Source organism: Triplophysa dalaica, chromosome 21 (genome assembly GCF_015846415.1).
Source record: "Triplophysa dalaica isolate WHDGS20190420 chromosome 21, ASM1584641v1, whole genome shotgun sequence".
NCBI lineage: Eukaryota > Metazoa > Chordata > Actinopteri > Cypriniformes > Nemacheilidae > Triplophysa > Triplophysa dalaica.
Genome location: NC_079562.1, coordinates 712,895 through 732,443, shown reverse-complemented (window position 1 = coordinate 732,443; position 19,549 = coordinate 712,895). Strand labels below are relative to the sequence as shown.

At 40.5% G+C, this 19,549-nt stretch overlaps 1 protein-coding gene across 5 annotated transcripts; it reads left to right on the top strand.

Annotated features, from left to right (window-relative positions):
- The first annotated feature begins 170 nt into the window (after positions 1-170).
- On the top strand, positions 171-19,358 carry LOC130409926 (nidogen-1-like). 5 transcript variants are annotated; one of them, XM_056734144.1, is made up of 20 exons: positions 171-411; positions 581-670; positions 10,289-10,591; positions 10,677-10,909; positions 11,026-11,369; positions 11,543-11,683; positions 11,760-12,011; positions 13,043-13,243; positions 13,318-13,551; positions 13,683-13,820; positions 14,147-14,275; positions 15,201-15,344; positions 16,116-16,241; positions 16,471-16,710; positions 16,790-16,962; positions 17,070-17,368; positions 17,443-17,600; positions 17,679-17,802; positions 17,880-17,992; positions 18,068-19,358. In XM_056734144.1, the coding sequence occupies exons 3-20, from the start codon at positions 10,352-10,354 to the stop codon at positions 18,193-18,195; spliced, it is 3,417 nt and encodes a 1,138-aa protein (XP_056590122.1). In that variant the 5' UTR covers positions 171-411; positions 581-670; positions 10,289-10,351; the 3' UTR covers positions 18,196-19,358. The 5 variants fall into 5 exon arrangements, with proteins under 5 accessions (XP_056590122.1, XP_056590123.1, XP_056590120.1 ...); XM_056734142.1 differs by lacking the exon at positions 171-411 and adding an exon at positions 5,725-6,029 and having other exon boundaries at positions 625-670; XM_056734143.1 differs by lacking the exons at positions 171-411; positions 581-670 and adding exons at positions 4,103-4,184; positions 5,725-6,029.
- Positions 19,359-19,549: the final 191 nt, after the last annotated feature.

The window sequence follows — 19,549 nt, the reverse complement described above, 5'->3', positions numbered from 1 at the left end:
GTGACATAAAAAATGACAATGAATTTTTCTCATGGAAATATTGCTGCGTTTATTGTAAATAAATTATCAATTGCTGGTCATATTCTTTAAAAAATTGTGTGACCTCATAATCTTCAATTTAAATCTGGAAATGCACTTTCTTCCTGTAATGACTATCCATCTTAAAAGACGTGTGGTCGACGGCTTGGGCGGAGCGTTCGTTAACTCCTCCCCCTCAACTGTCAGTTCCATTTCAAAATGCAACTGCTGTTTTTATACTTCCAATCAAATCCCAGGGAAAGACGAAAGCAACGCCCACTATTTTTCACTCGGAAATGCGTCAAATACGGAAGTAAAAACGATCGCAACTTCCGGTTCACGGGGACTTTAAAAAAATAAGCCTTTTTATTGGATTGTGACGTTTTTACCATGGTAACCTGCCCTAATCTAACGTACAGATGAAATTTCAACCCAAAATGCAAGTTATGTGTTCAATTCCCATTAAAATAATTTCACAGTTGAAATACACTTTATTATGAAAATATTGTTTAGTCTCATTTAGATTTTGCTGTGAATTGTGACTCGCGCATGTTCTTCACAGGTCGTAAAAGATTCATCCTTCAGCTTCTTATGTGGTTATCTTACCGCCACTAGAGGGAGATGAAAACACTGCTGAAGATGGCAAACAAGTGTTAGTATTGAAAACCAACTGACATTTCACTTTCATGTATGAATATCAATATATGTTTATCATGCATTGTGTTTTGATTTGATCGTAGCATAAACAAGGATTTGTATGTTTTCCTACTTGTAAACATAGCCTGGTAAACTATACAATCATTATAACGGATAATGGCGTCTGCTAAATTAATAACGAAAATGAAGGACTGAACATTTACAAAGTTATTTACATATTTACACATTTGCAGAGGCAGTCGTAATACTATGGGATCAGAATTGTTTCATTATTCTGTATAAATAAACTACGATTCGCAAATAAATATAGACAATTTCACAAACATTTTTTAAATCCACATATGCGCAAAAAGCGAACCATAAATACATGTTAGACGTTCCACAAAAATAAATGGAATTCACAAATAAATACAATGAGATTTGCAAATAAAAAATATTTACAAATGTATTTTAATTATATTTATTTGTAGATCGCCTTCTTCACATTTGTGGATCGCTTTCTGCACATTTGTGAATCGCTTTCTGTGCATTTGTGAATCGCTGCACGCATTTGTGGATCAGTGCACGCATTTGTGAATCGCTCTCTGTGCATTTGTGGATTTTGAAACATTTCTAACGTCAAATCGTGCGCCCAATCCACAAATAGGTGGACTCCGCCCACTATCTACGCAAGCCAATCGGTTAACTTCCGCTTTTGTTGTCCAATAGGCCACGTTCTAACTTCACCCAATCACGTTTCGCAATGCACTAAGATTCAGGGAGCTAACATGGCGACTAGTGGCGGTCTAAAATCTGTGTTATACTAAGAAATGATAATGGCCTCTTCTTTATACGATGTAATGATCGCTTGTGTTCATATACATTGTCCGTATTGTTACATATATGCTGTATTTAAACGTGTATGACTTGATAACAGCGTGCACGGACTGGAGTGGAAAATCCCGGTGACTAGGGAGTCGGGACAGATTTGGTCATCCAGTCAGCCTTTTTATTGTGTTTATGTACCAAAGGGCTAAATTCCGATTTTGGCATTCGATCACATGTAATCTGTTACCGCATGGTTAAACAGCTATTCGACCAAACACTCGTCGCGTGCCTCCTGTCAAGTTTCGCAGAGTTTGCAATGCGCACTGCAGCTGTCGGTGTACTACCAGTATAACGATTGCAGAATTAATGTGGGGGAAATCATCAGCATTTTGAATTTCTATGTCATTCATAATTCAAAATAAAACGTAATTTATACAGTCATTTCGGTTTATCCCATTCCTGAATGATCTCTGCTGCTATCGCTACACTGTTCTGTTTATTGTCTAACTCTTTCCCATGACAAAGGATGTCGATTCTTTTATGATCTTGTGCACACAATATATTCTTAAATTCAACCCCAAAAGTAAACGATGTAAGCCTATACAATTTGTGTTTTCGAACCTTACCATAGTAAATATTGGTATAGGCTACAACTGCAGATAATCAATTTACTGTAGTTAATAATAATGGACGTGCTCTCAGATAGCGTGTTATACGATACACGTCTCCATTTTACCTTGTGCTAAATAAATAATTATTGTTGGGTTATAATTATGTATATATTGCTGCCTTTTAAATGACAGATAGGACAGCTTTAAAATACTGTTTATTTCCATTATTTAATGGCAAATAAAAAAACAACGGGAGCATTGAGAAAGCAAGGGAGGCAACACAACTTTTTCTTCGATGAAAAAAATATGAAGCAAAATATGAAACTGCCAAATAAAACCCACTGTGCAATAAATATGTGCAATACTAAACTAATCACTCACACTTATATTTATTATCATACATACGTTACTGATTCTGGAAAAATTGTCCGTAGGGTGTGAGTGCGTGAGTGAATGAGTGAGTGTGTGTGCCGCGATGGGTTGGCACTCCATCCAGGGTGTATCCTGCCTTGATGCCCGATGACTCCTGAGATAGGCGCAGGCTCCCCGTGACCCGAGGTAGTTCGGATAAGCGGTAGAAAATGGAATGGAATGTTACTGATTTATTATATAATATAGCTATCCCATTACCTTACACAATTTGTATAGCACCTAAGAACTTGTATATATGGCACATGCATAAAATATAGCATCCGGTTCTCTTTTGACATGTATTGGATTTTTTTCATATGTGTATTGTCTATTACATATTCATTTTTTATTATTTTGTTACCTGTGTCTTGTCACTTTATGTAAGCTGTTTAGTAAATGTATTATAATACTACAGTATTTCTATGTGGGGAATTGTGGACAGACTTGTCCCACATGATAATCTTGCAATATAGTCTATTTACGCTGCTGCCACTAAAGACTACGCTTGCTATTGTTAATGTATATAACAGGTATCATATAGTTATGGCATGTCAAAGAGTTAGATAGTAAACAGAACAGTGTAGCGATAGCAGCAGAGATCATTCAGGAATGGGATAAATCGAGATGACTGTAGAAATTACGTTTTATTTTGAAATATGAATGACATTGAAATTCACAATGCTGATGATTCCCCTTACGTTAATTCTGCCATCGTTATAATGGTAGTACACCGACAGTTGCAAAAAAATCGGAATTTAGCCCTTTGGTACATAAACACAATAAAAAGGCTGACTGGATGACCAAATCAGTCCCGACTCCCTAGTCACCGGGATTTTCCACTCCAGTCCGTGCACGCTGTTATCAAGTCATACACGTTTAAATACAGCATATATGTAACAATACGGACAATGTATATGAACACAAGTGATCATTACATCGTATAAAGAAGAGGCCATTATCATTTCTTAGTATAACACAGATTTTAGACCGCCACTAGTCGACATGTTAGCTCCCTGAATCTTAGTGCATTGCGAAACGTGATTGGGTGAAGTTAGAACGTGGCCTATTGGACAACAAAAGCGGAAGTTAACCGATTGGCTTGCGTAGATAGTGGGCGGAGTCCACCTATTTGTGGATTGGGCGCACGATTTGACGTTAGAAATGTTTCAAAATCCACAAATGCACAGAGAGCGATTCACAAATGCGTGCACTGATCCACAAATGCGTGCAGCGATTCACAAATGCACAGAAAGCGATTCACAAATGTGCAGAAAGCGATCCACAAATGTGAAGAAGGCGATCTACAAATAAATATAATTAAAATACATTTGTAAATATTTTTTATTTGCAAATCTCATTGTATTTATTTGTGAATTCCATTTATTTTTGTGGAACGTCTAACATGTATTTATGGTTCGCTTTTTGCGCATATGTGGATTTAAAAAATGTTTGTGAAATTGTCTATATTTATTTGCGAATCGTAGTTTATTTATACAGAATAATGAAACAATTCTGATCCCATATAATACTGTTTTACCAAATAAGTGACTGTCACGTGTCGCTGTACGGACATTCCTCACACCCCCCCCTGCATGATACTGATATACAGGATTTTAAACCAGCCTGATGGACCCCCATTTCACCGAAGGGTCTCATGTACAGTCAATCTGTTTTATTAACGTATGTAATCATTATTTGTGTGAGTAAATAAACTGTGCAAATTAATATGAAGAGGGGACCCATCTACGTGACATAACATCTTTATTCTAATATTATTATTTTTATCAGGCTCCAATGTTTATATTAAAAGTATTTTCACTTTAAAGGGGCGTGTTCATTGCCATCAAAGGGAAATCACTGAACCTTAACACAGAGTCTGTTAAAAACGCTAATAGAAGAAACCCTCAAATGGCACTTAGAAACATTTGCATCTTTATATTTTACTTACAGTTACCGCATCGCATATTCTATTTGCCGCGATCTCAGAGAACAGTGACTTTATGATCGTTTTCATTGTGCTGTGCGTCTTTTAATTTTCTTCTATCGGATTCGGCGGACACTGACCGCGCCGGAAGTGTTGCGGGCGCCATCTTGTGCCTAGACGATGAAATTCATTCAGCACGTGCCTCACATTGCAGTCCGTTTTGCCGAACTGGCCACATTTCCTCTATATAAAAATGTTCTTTGTGACAAATCTAGCGACCTTATGCACGTAAAAATACTATTTCACACTCAGACCTTTGTCTGACAGGCAGCAGGAAAAGAGAGAATATGTGATGATTAACGGCTTTTATGCGATAATATTAAAATAAAGTAAGCACACAGTGAGAAAAAAATAAAACAGGTATTAATTATTTTAAAACTGTGCGTTTTCTAGCGGCGAACGAGCGTGCATTGGCTGAACCTTTGCTAATGCGGTGCATCATGGGATTGAATGATTGCGCTTGATAGTGTACACTACAGTATCGAACACCGCTAAAATGTCTGTTTCCTTAAACAGTGCACTTAAAAGAGCGATTTCATTCTAGTCTGACGATGATCGAATACTCGAAAAAAAATGTCTCTAGAAAAACGTATACAGTGTTTACTGTGGTGGGCTATTATCCAGCAGTTATGCTTTTTGTGGTCCATATGTTGTTCCAATTGCTTCCATTGTTTACCTCATTTGTCGCTTTGGATAAACGCGTCTGCTAGTGACTAAATTAAGAGTAGTTTGGTTCCAAAATGAGACAATCGAGAATTCATATTTTTCATTGTGCATTCCAATTAATCAATCAAACTCTAGTTGGTTTGTTTTGACTTAAAGCATAATAAACCATAATAACTATATAAAAAACATGATTTTAGATTCTTTTTAAGATGGAGTTATCTCTTTTTGGAACCAAAATCAATCGTAAATGTAAAATTCGCAGTGCCTCGAATAAAGATAAAGTCGTAGGTGTTGTTATTTTGCGACGTATGAATAATTTCTGATAGCCTATAGAATTCAAAAGCAGCGATGTTATTTTACAGTAGGCTATCCATAGTTGAAGCATTAAAATTTGTAGAAAAACGTAATGATGTTTAAAAATAGCAACTGCACCGTCACTATGATAACCTCGTGATGTTTGAATAAGTGATGTTCCTGAATCCCCCAGCTTTTGTTTTAAAGAGTTCTGAGGTGTTTAATGAACAATAGCAGCAGTAATTCACAGTGTCCTTCACCTCCTCCACCCGTCAGCTCCTCCCTCGTGAAGTTCTTGAACATCTCCAGAAGAGTCCTCCTCACTCCTCACTCCTCACTCTCGTCAGATGGACATTGAGAACTCATACATGTCGAGTTGATAGACTTTATCGATGGCTTTTTTCCACACTGTCGGGTTTGTGGCTCTGCTGGTTTCAGTCGAGTGTCTGACCAGAGATCAGATGTTTGATTATGGGGTCCAGTTTGGCGATCAGATTCTGGATCTGGGATCTGATTCAGTGCTCGAGCTCGAGCTGGATCACGCTCTCTTCTTCTTCAAAGGAAAGTTCGACACAGTTTACGTGAGTTACCTCGTCCATCAAATTATTTCATGTTTCATCTTCCTTAAACACTTTGAGATATTTTTGCGATTCGAGTTTAATTGAAACAAATAGATTATTTTATTGAACTATAACTATTCGTTTCGAAATAAGACCGGCAGAATAATGGTTTAGGACAAATGAATGAGCAGAATTTTTTTTTTTTTTTACATGAGTGGACATTACATCACTGGTGTCAGATCATAAAACCTCTCTCTCTCTCTCTCTCTCTCTCTCTCTCTCTCTCTCTATCTCTCTCTCTCTCTCTCTCTCTCTCTTTAAAACCCCCACGTGGAAAGAAAACAGTGGAGAGACGTAAATATTTACATTAGGTGTCTGTCTTGATGTGATTGTCCTATAGATGTGTAGATGAGTTGGGGGTTTGTTGAAGAGTTTACTCTTAGGCTTTAACTCAGTATCAACCGTCTCCTATGTGTTTGTACTTAAAGTCGTCGTGAAATAAAAAATGATAATTCTAATTGTTTGACACGGTGTTGAAGTATTTACTATAAATTATTTATCCGTGAACATCAGGTTTTTTTTATTAATTGCACTTGTTATCTTAAATGAAAAACGTTAAGCTCCTCCCACTCTGGAAACGAGCTCTCTTCACTTCTGGCCACGATCAGAGCCATTGAGAGAGTCGCGTCAACTCCGTTGACTCCAATGGAATATATATATATATTTTTTTTATAGTTCCCGGAAATTACTAGAAACGCATGTAGCTGTGACTAAACCGACCGACTGAGGTAAACTTCTAACTAATTTATAGACAAAAGTGAATACAAAAATTAATAATATTTAATGAATAAAAAATAAAAATAAATAAAGCATTAAAAGAGAAAGCATAACTTTCTGGAACTATCTAAAGGCTCCATGAATCATATGACGTTCCTCAGTTTTGGGTCTTCCGTTGGCAGAACTCTTTCTCTCAATGAGGAATGGTGCGAGGGCGGGGCTGCAATGACTGACATATTACAAACGGGCGTTCAAATCTTCCACCTTTTAACGATCCAATCAGTTGTCTGTGGATAAAATCAAGTCCCGCCCTTCATTTTTTTGTAATTTCTGAAGTTATTTTACTCAAATATACGTCACGATAAGGGATAAAAGACGATCTGGACTTCCGATTCATGCCGACTTTAATCAGTCTTCTATTGATCACCTGCCGCTCAGAAAATGTTCATCCTGTTTAGTTTTCTGTCTGTTGTGCAGGTGTGAGTTATTGTTTAAATATATGACCAGACCAACACTGAATAAGCACAGATTTACACACATCATTTCCCCATCGCAGGATTCTTTATCGCCCATGTTCGGTTTGGCAGAATTCCTCCATTTGTTGACACAGTCTGACATTTTCCATACAGCCTCTTCACTGATAGTGGACGTATCCTCCCGTATGCTTCAAGTTGGATGTTCCACAGAACACATATCTTGTGTCTTTTGTCACAAACGAACATATAAAATGATAATTAACGACTCAATGAGGGTTTCAGATAACAGCTGCTCTCAGAAACAGAGTTTATAAGACAATCCTTCAAACAGAAGTGCTATTGTCAGATGTCTTTGTGGGCATTCTCATTAGTAGCCGTCTTTATGCATGCTTGACGTTTGGCCTGAGGCTTGTGAGCGTCATCAGAGCAGATCTGTGCTGACTTCCTGTCTCCAGCCCTCAAGTTGATAAGCATTTCCTGCTGAGTCTCATTCATTCATGAGTAATCGAGCGTTTAAGTTCCTGACCGAATGTCTTAAACAAAAGTTGTCATGTTACCTGGGTTGAACGCGTCCTTCCGAGGTTAATTTCAGATGAGGATTATCCCTTCAGTCTGATGTTTAGCACACAGCAGAGGACACAACATGTATTAACGTTACCATCAACTAAATTATGTAACAAAACTGTGTATACTTTTAAAAATAAGGATGCTTCACAATACCATAGAAGAACCTCTTTTGTCTAAATAGTTCAATAAAGAACCTTAAACATCAACAACAAGAACCTTAAAGAACCTTTCGGTTTCACAAATGGTTTTTTGTGTAACCAAAAATGGTTCTTCTTTGGCATCACTGTGTGACCTTTATTTTTAAGAGTGTAAATGCAACATTTAAAAAAATGAAACTGAAATTGAAACATTCTCCTCTCATCTCATATAAATACATATATAAATGTTTTGGATCTTTAGACTCTCACAGCTCTATGAAGAACAACGCTTTCCTTATCTTTGTGTTTCCCATAATTACTCATTGCTGTGAATTCCTCTCTTTAAGCGACGAGATGCTTTGAGATGTTGGTGGTGCAGGTCGAGTTTGTGCTTCTTTAGTGAGCGTGTGTTGAGTTCCTCCAGGTGGCTTTGATATGTCCTGCCCTCCCCTGAGGCCGCGCTCCACCTCCCCCGTGTGAAACAGCTGCAGAGGGTGACGGGGGGATTACTGAGGGTCACGGCTCAAATCTCTCATTTTATATCCAAACATACATTCCACATGTGTAGAACTGGCTCTGGGTCAGTGTGAAGAGGAACATCATTCTGTCGCTGACGGACCGCTGTCCTGCAGAGTTCCACTCAAACGCACCTGAATCAACTCACACATGTCTTCAAGATCACTTGATATCAACAGGCAGGTGTGTTTGATCAACTCTGCAGGACATTGAGCGCTTTGAATGTGAAAAAGAAACACTGTTTTCCCATATGTGGTTCCATGTGTTGATGGACAGTCTTGCCCTTTCCAATATGACGGCACTGTCAATTTAAACTTCAGTGTCCAAAATCAAATTCCTCCACCTCGGCTGTTTCATGTCTGCATCACAACAGAGCAAAATGAGTTAGACTCTGAGCTTTAGTGCTTGTTGAAAACTTTTGGTATGGGTTTGTCTTAACATTGAAGAATAGATGTTGTGTAATGTGAGCCGGTGTTGACACGACTGCAGATGACCCATGAGAATGAGAAGAGTTCTGTCAGGTTCCGTCGGAGTATCTGAGGTGTCTTCCTGCTGTTTGAGGATCAATCCATCAGAGCTTTGATCCCTCATGCGTCTCTTCAGGACTTCCCGTCTTAAAAAGACACGCCAGATGAGAGAGATTTCCTCTGTGCACTTTAGTTAGTTTAGTTTAAAGGTCATGAAATGAGGACTTCTTTTGAACAGGTCAGAGGTCTTTTTTCACATGTAGTGGTGTGATTGAGAAAAGATTGTTTTTTGTTTGCAAATTCAGTACAGATTCTTTATAATAACGATAATATAGAACAAATATACAGCTGTGAAAAGAAAACTAGACCACACCAAATATCCATTTCAAATCAGCATTTCCAGATGTGTGGACATTCCATTCCAGTCCAGTGTCCAGTGGCATAAAGCAAGATTGTGATTAGAAATTTGGTAGAAATCTTGTTAGTTGTCCACAGACTAAAACAAAAATGATCATTTTACCTAAACGCATACCTAGAAAAGCAAATTGAGGAAAAACTGTAATGGTGCTTTATAAGTGCTTTCTTAATTATTTCCCCGGCTGTATATTTTAACAGACATGAGATGCACCTGCACTTATAGAATATGTTTCCACATAGTTCTCAGGTGTGTGTTCAGGTTCATACATGTCATGTTAAACATATAATTATGGAGGTTTGCTGGAGGTGACATCACTCATGGTTGTGTTTTGCTGTATGGTGACGGTATTATCTTTATAGTGTGTTGTGAAATCTGTTGTACAGATGGATTGAATTGTCTTTATTGATACTGTTCTGTCCAGATTATATTAATGAAACACTATCAATACATGTCACCAGGTTTGTCTCAGAGAGGAAATATTAAATCAGGTTCTCAGTAATGATTTATTTGATAAACTCAGTCTCATCTTTCTCCTGAAACTGATTATAGGAGAAATAAAAGAGAATCAAACAAGAGTTTAAAGAGTATGGACGTGTGAAATCAATGTAGATTTGGATTCTTTTGTTAGTTTTGAGCCTGTGTTGTCAACTCGTGTCATTATAAACTTTTACTGCTTGTCATGAGGTTGCATTCCAGTTAAAGTGATGCTTTAAAAGCTCCCTGCAGTTTTACTGTAAACACTTTTACACACACACACACACACACACCACACATCATCATTATGACAGTAAGATCACAGAGAGACGGCACACTGTTTGTGTTTATGAGGCGTCAGGTGAATGATGTTTGTCTGTTCACATGCATCATTATTTTGTGTCACACCTTCATTGAATCGATGATGATGTTGTTGTGTTTTTCTCAGGTCAGTACCAATGGCTTCATATCACTGGCTGAACCCACGGCTGAATCTGAGTATCTGAGGAAAATGCCAGCGGAGTTCGGTATGATCGCAGCGTTCATGTGCCATCTGGACACCAGCGATGGATTGGGTAAAGTCTATTTCCGGCAGGACAGAAGTCCAGAAGTCCTGCGGCGAGCTGCTGGTCAAATTTCCCGTGCGTTTCCCTCTGATGATGAGATCGAACCCCTTCACCTCCTCATCGTCACCTGGGAACACGTGATGCCTCAAGGTGCAACAGGCAGAGGAGACGAGATTCAAAACATGGTATGAGGTCTTCAGAATCTTAGATTTACTGCTTTCAAGACTAAAACACAGTAAATCAACTTCTCCATAAATCCAACTTTTGCAGAGAAATACGTTCCAGCTTGTCGTGGCGAATATGGAGTCGGCATCTTATGCCATCCTTCTGTACCCTGAAGAGGGTTTGCAGTTTGTCTCTACACCCGTAGATGATGAACATCGTCTCGCTCAAGTTGGGTTCAATGAAGGGTTGATCTCAAGCTGGTTAGGGTGGTCTAATACTCAGGGTTCATACTATCAGATCACAGGCGAGAGCGAGGAGTCTGTCAGAGCGCTCACACAGTAAGTGCTCAAAAACATCTGCATTCAATTTTCTTTTCTTTTTAAGAATGACCACATCAGAATCTCAGTCTCCTTTTGAAATGTGAACATGTTCTCTCTCGTTTTCAACCCTTCAGAAAAACCAACTCGGGCACACGTGGTGTTTGGGTCTATGAGATTGGCACGTCTCCATTATTCAGCTCCATCACACCCGGGGTGATGACATCAGAGGTGACATCAGAAGAGATGACGGACACAGAGACGGCCGCCCCTGTCACCGAGACGTCTGCACCTCAAACCTTCACCCCGTTAGTTTTTTATGATGAATCTCAGACTCCCGAGCAGATCCCGTTTACAAGCTCAGTCACAGAAGAGCCGGTTTCATCCACCGAAGATCAGTCTGAGTCTCATTATCTACGACCACGACAACCACAGAACCCTGAGATTGTGGACGTAGATGAAGAGGATCTGAAAGTCAATGGTGAGAGGGAATTTGTTCATTCTGTGTTTTTTAACTACTTTTATGTTGACAGTAGTTATAAATGTACACAGTAATATTAAAAACAAATGAAAATGTTTAGGGATTAACTTTTATATTAATAAACATATTCTACTTTAATGATCGGTCCTATCACATGTTTTTGTTTGACGCAGTGTTTGCATACAAGCACGAGACGTGCTCCAGTGGCACACACACGTGTTCAGTATTTGCAGACTGCAAAGATTATTCCAGCGGATACTGCTGTCATTGTAAACCTGGTTACTATGGCAACGGCAAAGAGTGCGTCGCTGAAGGTATGAACGCTGATGAAACGATGATAACTTTGCGATAGGATGTTTCTGCATGAATGCTTCTTTTCTAAATGTCCAGGTAAACCTCAGAGAATGAACGGGAAGGTGAACGGCAGAGTGTATGTTGGGAATTCTCCATCTCCTGTTGAGTTCTCCAACAATGACCTTCACTCGTATGTGGTGACCAATGACGGTCGAGCGTACATCGCTGTTAGCAGCATCCCGTCCAGCATCGGTCCGTCTCTTCAACCCCTTCTCGCTCTGGGAGGAAGCATCGGCTGGGCGTTTGCCCTAGAGCAACCCAACTATCAGAACGGCTTCAGCATCATCGGTAACACACTGTTTTCTTATCATTTTACGTTATGTTAGGCAAAAAAAACCCGCCTAAATCTTAACTCGCATCTGAACAAGTCACACGCCTGTACACCAAAGATTGATTCTTCACCAAAAGGTAACTCTTTAAGAATCATGTGACACTAAAGTTATGTAGTGTAGCCTACTTCGAAAAAGTAATTCATTACTAGTTACTAATAACATATTCAATAGTGCAATTAGATTACTGTACAAATTACTGTCTCCAAAAAGTATTTAATGACTTATTACTAATTACTTTCTATATCTTACGTCAACCTTGATTAGAACTGATTCAAGGACAGACATGAAACGACTTCTTTTATTCTTTCTAGTAAATAATAAATAACTACATAAATTATTCTTATTAACTGACCAAAGTATACAAATGTGAGAAGGATATTAAAGCATACATTTTAAAGTTAGACATATAATTTTGATGTTATTTTCACTTTATTTAACTATATTAATAGGTTTAATTACATCAGAAGTAACTATAATTAAATTACAGAAAAAATAAGAGTAATCCCTTACTTTACTTTTCGAGGGAAAAGTAATTATATTACAGTAACTAATTACTTAGCAGAGCATGTGAGCAAGCAAACGCTCCCCTCACGTTACGCTCACGGGTAACCAAATCCCGCTCAGATTCCGCTCCGACATAAAATGTGTCTAGTAAGCTTAATTGTTTTCAGTTTATAATAAACTTCTTGAATGAATGTCTCTGATTGTTTCAATCCAATGTTCTGTGAAATTACAGCAACTCTGAGCGGATAGAGCGTACTTTTCCGAAAGGCGCTCTCCGCTCCACGAGAGATATCAACGCTCCACGCTATGCTAAAAAGTCCAAGAGTTGATGTTTCTCATTCCTCTCGTGCCACACATATGAAATTCATCAGATCATTCCTTCATCTTCAAGCCGAGTTGTTGGCGAGTGGAAACACATGCTCGGCCTGGAGTTCTGTGATGTCTGGATTTCTCTGGAGCTCACCGTTGTTCTTTTATCCACAGGTGGGGTGTTCACCCGACAGGCCGAGGTGACCTTCCATCCCGGTAATGAGAAGCTGATCATTATACAGCAGTTTAAAGGCATCGATGAACACGATCACCTGTTGATCAGCACAGAGCTGGACGGCAGGATCCCGGAGATCCCTCGAGGAGCCACGGTTCAGGTCGAGCCCTACAACGAGATCTATCAGTATTCCAGCAACTGTACGTGTCTCAATGTACACCAGAGCAGTTCTAGTGTAGAAAGATCACGTTCTAATGTAAAGTCTGTTTCTCAGTGATAACCTCGTCCTCGCGACGGGACTACACTGTTAACATGCCTGACGGGAGCGGGAACACGCGGAGCTACCTGTGGACGCAGACCATCCGATTTCAGAGCTGTCCACACCAGGAGGTCATGAGCTCCGCACCGCCCAGCCAACAGCTCAGTGTCGATCAAATCTTCGTCATGTATGACGCTGGAAACCAACTAATCCGATTCGCCATGAGCAACAAAATCGGCCCCATTCACAGTGAGCAAATGCCAGTTTCAGACATCGCAAAGGTTTTTAAGCGAATAAACAAGGAATGAAGTTTTGTTTTGAACACGTCTGAGACACTTGTGTCTAACAGGAATGTCACAGTCTAAATGTTCTCATTTCAGGTGGAACTCCAGAGCAGAATCCGTGTTTCACAGGCAGACATGGATGTGACACCAACGCCGTCTGTCGTCCAGGGCAAGGGAAAGATTTCACCTGCCTGTGTGCCGCTGGTTTCAGCGGGGATGGACGTGTTTGTTACGGTATGGTGATGGGTTCCCGGCCTTCGTCTCTAATGTTCAGTGTGTATTTTCATGGTGAACATAAAAACATTCTCAGCACATTGACTTCAGACATCTGTATCGAATTATCTGGAAGCTTATGTTGAGATTGATCGCAGTCTGCTTGTTGAAATGACGCTGTGAGGACATCAAAGAATCTGCTGGTTTCAGTCCAAACACACAGCGCTCTTGTGTACACAGGGTTTCAATTCATGACATTGGGCCTCTGTGAAGAATTCAAGCCTCCCGGGCTTTCATCAGAACCACTCCCGTCATGAACTTTGATATTCTCTCTCTCTTGTTCTCAGATGTTGATGAGTGTTCAGAAACCCCTCAGATTTGTGGACCTTATGCGATGTGCATCAACCAGCCTGGAAGCTTTCGGTGTGAATGTCTGGATGGTTTTCAGTTTGCAGCTGATGGACGGACATGTGTTGGTAAGAGCACTGGTGTGTTAATGTGTAGCACTGATCTACAGTATATAAATGACTAGAACGCTCAACCAACGGCAGGAGGTGATCCCACCGGAAGCGATCGTGCCGCCATCTTGGTTTGCCCAACTGACAGAGATTGCCATTGATTTACATTCAAAATGACCTTCTGAAACAACCCTTTTTCAGCTTATTAGGCACACAATACGTTTTTAGTTCACATGTGTGTTTAAATGAAATGTTACGTCTGGTGTTTTTTCAATGTTGATGATTATTTTGGGCAGAATTGTGACGCATGGAAATCAATATATCTTGTTGAGTTGCACACTGTGTAAATGTTTAGAAATAAAGCTTCATGACTTGATGCACATATACAGTATTTATAAATCATTTACATGCTGCTTCATTTGCGCTGTAAGAATGTACTGTGAGACTTTAGATATCAAAACGTGGTCGGGCAAGGTACTGATTTATCATTCATATGTGATTACTCACTATTCATTTAAAACCAACATGCAAAACATTTCTTTCTTATTTAGTATTTTGTCTTGTTTTCCAGTACAAATGGCAAAAATTCTTGAATCAAGATGAATTTTCTTGATTCAAGAACAGGCAAAACAATCTGCCAAAGGGGTAAGAAAAATATATAATTCAAGATTATTTTGATTGTTTTAATCACAAATTCACAGAAATTAGCTTTTTGCTCATCAAGAAAATACATCTAGATTCAAGAATGTTTTGCCATTTGAACTTAAAAACAAGGCAGAAATGCTAAGTAAGAAAGTCATATTTTGCAGTGTAGCATCAGTGGAATGACGTCATAAGCAATACAGTAATTTCTACATCAGTTGTGTAGTGACGCTCTTCTCTTCACATCTTCTCTTCAACACTTCTTCTCTTCAATTCTTCTCTCCTGTTCTCATCTCTGCAGAAATAAACCGGCCGGTGGATCACTGTCAGAGAGGAACACATGACTGTGACAGTCCAGACCGAGCCAGATGCAGCTACACGGGGGGATCCACCTACATCTGCTCATGTCTGTCGGGATATTCTGGAGATGGACGTACCTGTCAGGGTAACGTTCTTCACGGGATCTCATTATAAACTCAAACATTTCTCATCAGATTTACTCAAATCCAGATTATTTGACCTTCACAATCTACACAAAAACCAATTTGGAACTCCATCAACGGATTCTCTCTGGTTTTGAGTAATAAAGAGTCTTCTTGAAGGTCTTTGCTATGTTCTCTCCAGACAGCAGGGCCCCAAACGAGAGGAAGTGCTGTAATCCAGACGGGAAACGCCGGAGCTGGTGTATCACAGCTGTGCTAGTCATTCTTTATGACTTCCTTCCTCTCTGGCAGTTTATAATGAGTGATTGTGGACAGATCTCAGCTCACGCCCTGAGGTTCCTCATGTGTGTAGACATTCATGCTGAGATGATCCAGCTGGTCTTCACATGCATGTTTGTGAGGCCACGGGAGAGCGGCGCAGGCCATGCTGCATTATCAAACCTCAGCAGATGTGCATTCCTGCTTGGAGAAAAACCAAACTGTCTTAAAGGGATAGTTCTCCTCATCATTCATTCACTCTTGTGTCATTTCACACCTGTGGGAGTTTCTTTCTTCTGCAGAACACAAAACACAAGGGTTTGAAGAAAAACATTGAACCGCATTCATGACTTCCATGAACACAAATCACCCTGAGACATTTCTCAAAATATCTTCTTTCGTGTTCCACTGAAGCTAGACTCACATACAGATTTACAACCACATGAGGAGAGTAACTGATGACAGGATGTTGCTCTTTAATTCCGTGTGATGATGTTATGTCTTTATTTCTTCAGATATTGATGAATGTCGGTCTGGTCACTGTCACAGTGATGCCGTCTGCTACAACACCCAGGGCTCCTTCACCTGTCAGTGTCGGCCGGGTTTCTATGGCGACGGCTTCAGCTGCTCACCCGGCTCAGGTACGCGTGTGAGTGTTTCTATGAGACTGACATGAATCATCTTTTAAAGAGAAATTAATCAGAAAGAAAAGAGTTTTCAGGAGTTTTTAAACAGGTGATTAAAAATAAACTCTGATGAGCACACAAAAATCATCTTTCATACGTCTGGTTTCTCATGACTGTGTGTGTTTGTGCACTCAGAGAGTGTTTGTGATGTGTTGTGTTAATCTGCTGTGTGATTTTGTTTCAGATGGAGAGAAGACGGCATGTGAGCGACACAGAGAATCCGCCCTGGCCGTCTCTTCTTCATCAGGTGTATTTAATTTCTTCAGGCCGCGTCCGGCCGTTGGTCAGTATGTGCCCACCTGTGACAGCTACGGTGCTTATGAACCCACTCAGTGTCACGCCGGCGTGGGTCAGTGTTGGTGCGTGGACGATTCCGGTGCGGAGATTCCAGGCTCGAGGACAGCACCGGGCGGCAGACCCATGTGTAAGTGCACAGACCGAACCCAACCTGACCTTCATTCAGCATCACCGCCTGTCATGACTACAAACTCCTCCCTTTATAGGTATCGATCATAACGTGGCTCCGCCCCTCATCGGCCCCACCCCGAGGCCCGACGTCAGCCCTTTGGCACCAGGAGCGCATCTCTTATTCGCTCAGAGCGGCAAGCTCGACAGCATTCCGCTGGAGGGCGACCGGATGAACAAAGACGGAGCCACGACAGTGCTGCACGTACCAGTGAGTTGACCTTTGACCCTGAGAAATCATATACGGTAGAGCGGTTCACCGGTGAGGATAGCTTGTAAAGGTATTGGATGAGATCACGTGTTTCTGTTCTCTCCCAGGATAAGGTGGTGATCGCTGTGGCATATGACTGTGTGGAAAAGATGATCTACTGGTCTGACATCACACAGCCGTCCATCAGCAGAGCCGACATGCAGGGTGGCACAGTCAGCGCTCTCATCAGCACCGATCTGGGCAGTCCGGAGGGAATCGCCATCGATCATCTCTCCAGAAACATGTACTGGACCGACTCCATACTGGACCGTATCGAGGTGTCACGCTTAGACGGAAGTCACAGACGCGTGCTGTTCGACAATGACCTCATCAATCCACGACCAATCATTGCCGACCCCACATACGGGTACAACCCAGCTGAGCGTATTAAACAAAAATCATTCTTTAAATCAAAAAACAAGATTAACCGCTTTTTCACAGACATCTGTACTGGGCCGACTGGAACAGAGACGGGCCGAAGATCGAGCGCTCCAACATGGACGGCACCGACAGGACAGTTCTGGTGAACGACGACCTGACGCTGCCCAACGCCTTGACCTATAATCCCATGACCCGTGAGCTCTGCTGGGCGGACGCAGGTCAGACTTTGTGACTGATCCTTTGTAAGACCCTTTCTCTCTGCGTTTGGAACAAAAGAGCAACCGTTGTTGTTTCAGGAAGTCGTAAGCTGGAGTGTATGGACCCGTTCTCTCTTCTCCGGAGGAAAGTGACCGAAGGGATTCAATACCCGTTCGCCATGGTGACTTACGGTGGAAACTTCTTCTACACGGACTGGAGGAGGTACAGAAGCGCTCGAGTTCAACTGTACGAGTCTCTCTTCTCTCTGTTAACTCCCGCGCTCTTTCTGTTGTTGCTAGGGAAGCGGTGATTGCCGTGGGCCGTCAGGACGGCACGGAGGTGGAAGAGTTTCTTCCTCAGAGACGCTCCCGTACATACGGCATTGCTGTCACTTACCCACAATGCCCTCAAGGTCAGAATCACATGGCGACAGCTTCATATTTGTCTCACGTTTGAGCAGATTGTAACGTTGAGTGTTGTCCGGCAGGTCAGAACTTCTGCTCTCGTGATAACGGAGGTTGTTCACATCTGTGTCTGCCTCGCCCGGGTGGATTCACCTGCAGGTGTCCCGACGCCCGAGACTCTCCTTGTGTGGAACAGGATGAGAACTTCTGAGACTCAAAGAGAAGATGATTTGTATTCTTATGACATGTGTCCCTCACCCGAGGAGAGAGAGTCAATGGTGATGAATGCAATCCGTGTGATGTACATCAGATATCTGTGATCACATTCATCATTTAATATTTTACTCAGTGTCAGTACCGTTCTGATTAAGACAATATTACAGGTGGTTGTATCAGGACTTTTGTTATTATTATACGAAGTATTAAGGTCATTCATCTTCCCTGCTGTACAGGATAAGTGCTGATGCCTGGTTTTATATTAATCTTGTAAAATTGTAGATTTGACACCCGGAGGGAAACGTTGTCTTGCTCAATTATAATGCTGATATATTGATACGTGCTTATCAAACACTGTACACACAAAACGAGTGACCTCTCTAATTTACACAGTATTTACTCTTAAAAACAAATGTGAAAGCAAGTGATCCGCAGACAAAGAGTCTGTTCTGGTGAATTTCAAGCAAAACCGTCACTTGAAAATCATTTATTCACCTCAAAAAATGACTTCCTTACAATTTTTGTCTTGTTTTCCAGTACAAATGTATAAAAATTGTTGAATCAAGATGCATTTTTTATGAGCAAAACTATGAAATTTCTGTTATTTGTGCTTAAATCAAGCAAAACAAATTTGACAATGGGGTAAGATTGTCACTTAATTCAACCTTATTTTTCTTACCCTATTGACTGATACTTTTGCTGTATTAAGTACAAATTCCAAATTTCATAGTTTTGGTCTAAAATCAAGACGGATTTAAGTCATGTTGCTCATAAAAATCGCATCTTAAATCAACAATTTTTTGACATTTCTACTGGACAAGACAAAAATAGTAAGGAAGTAATTTTTGGTAGTGTGTGTGAATATACTTTTATACAAGTATTACTGACCGTTTCATTTGATTCTCTCGCTGTTTCTTGTAAATAAACTCTACAGTCAAATAACCTCTAGCCAGTGAAACCTCTGGAGTATTTTCTCTATGGCGCTCTCTTCATGTTGTGTGGGAAGTCAATGGTTCATCTGCACATGACACTGACCGCTGTGACTTCACCGCCACACGTGTGAATTTACACTCATTGTTTACATTTTTTATAAGAGAGACGGGACGTGAGAGAGACTGTCTTCTGTACAGATGTTTTCATTAAAACATGACTTTTTGACATCATGGTGTCATTTGTTTTTGATTTCGAATACTTTACAAGCACCTCACGTGTGATTTTGAAAAACGCACTTGTGTTGATCCAGTCAGATCTGTGTTTGATCAAACAGGACTGGATATGATGTCACTTATAAATAACAAGTAGTACTATAACTTGAGGATTTTTTAATCCCAGATTTTAACAGACGGCCT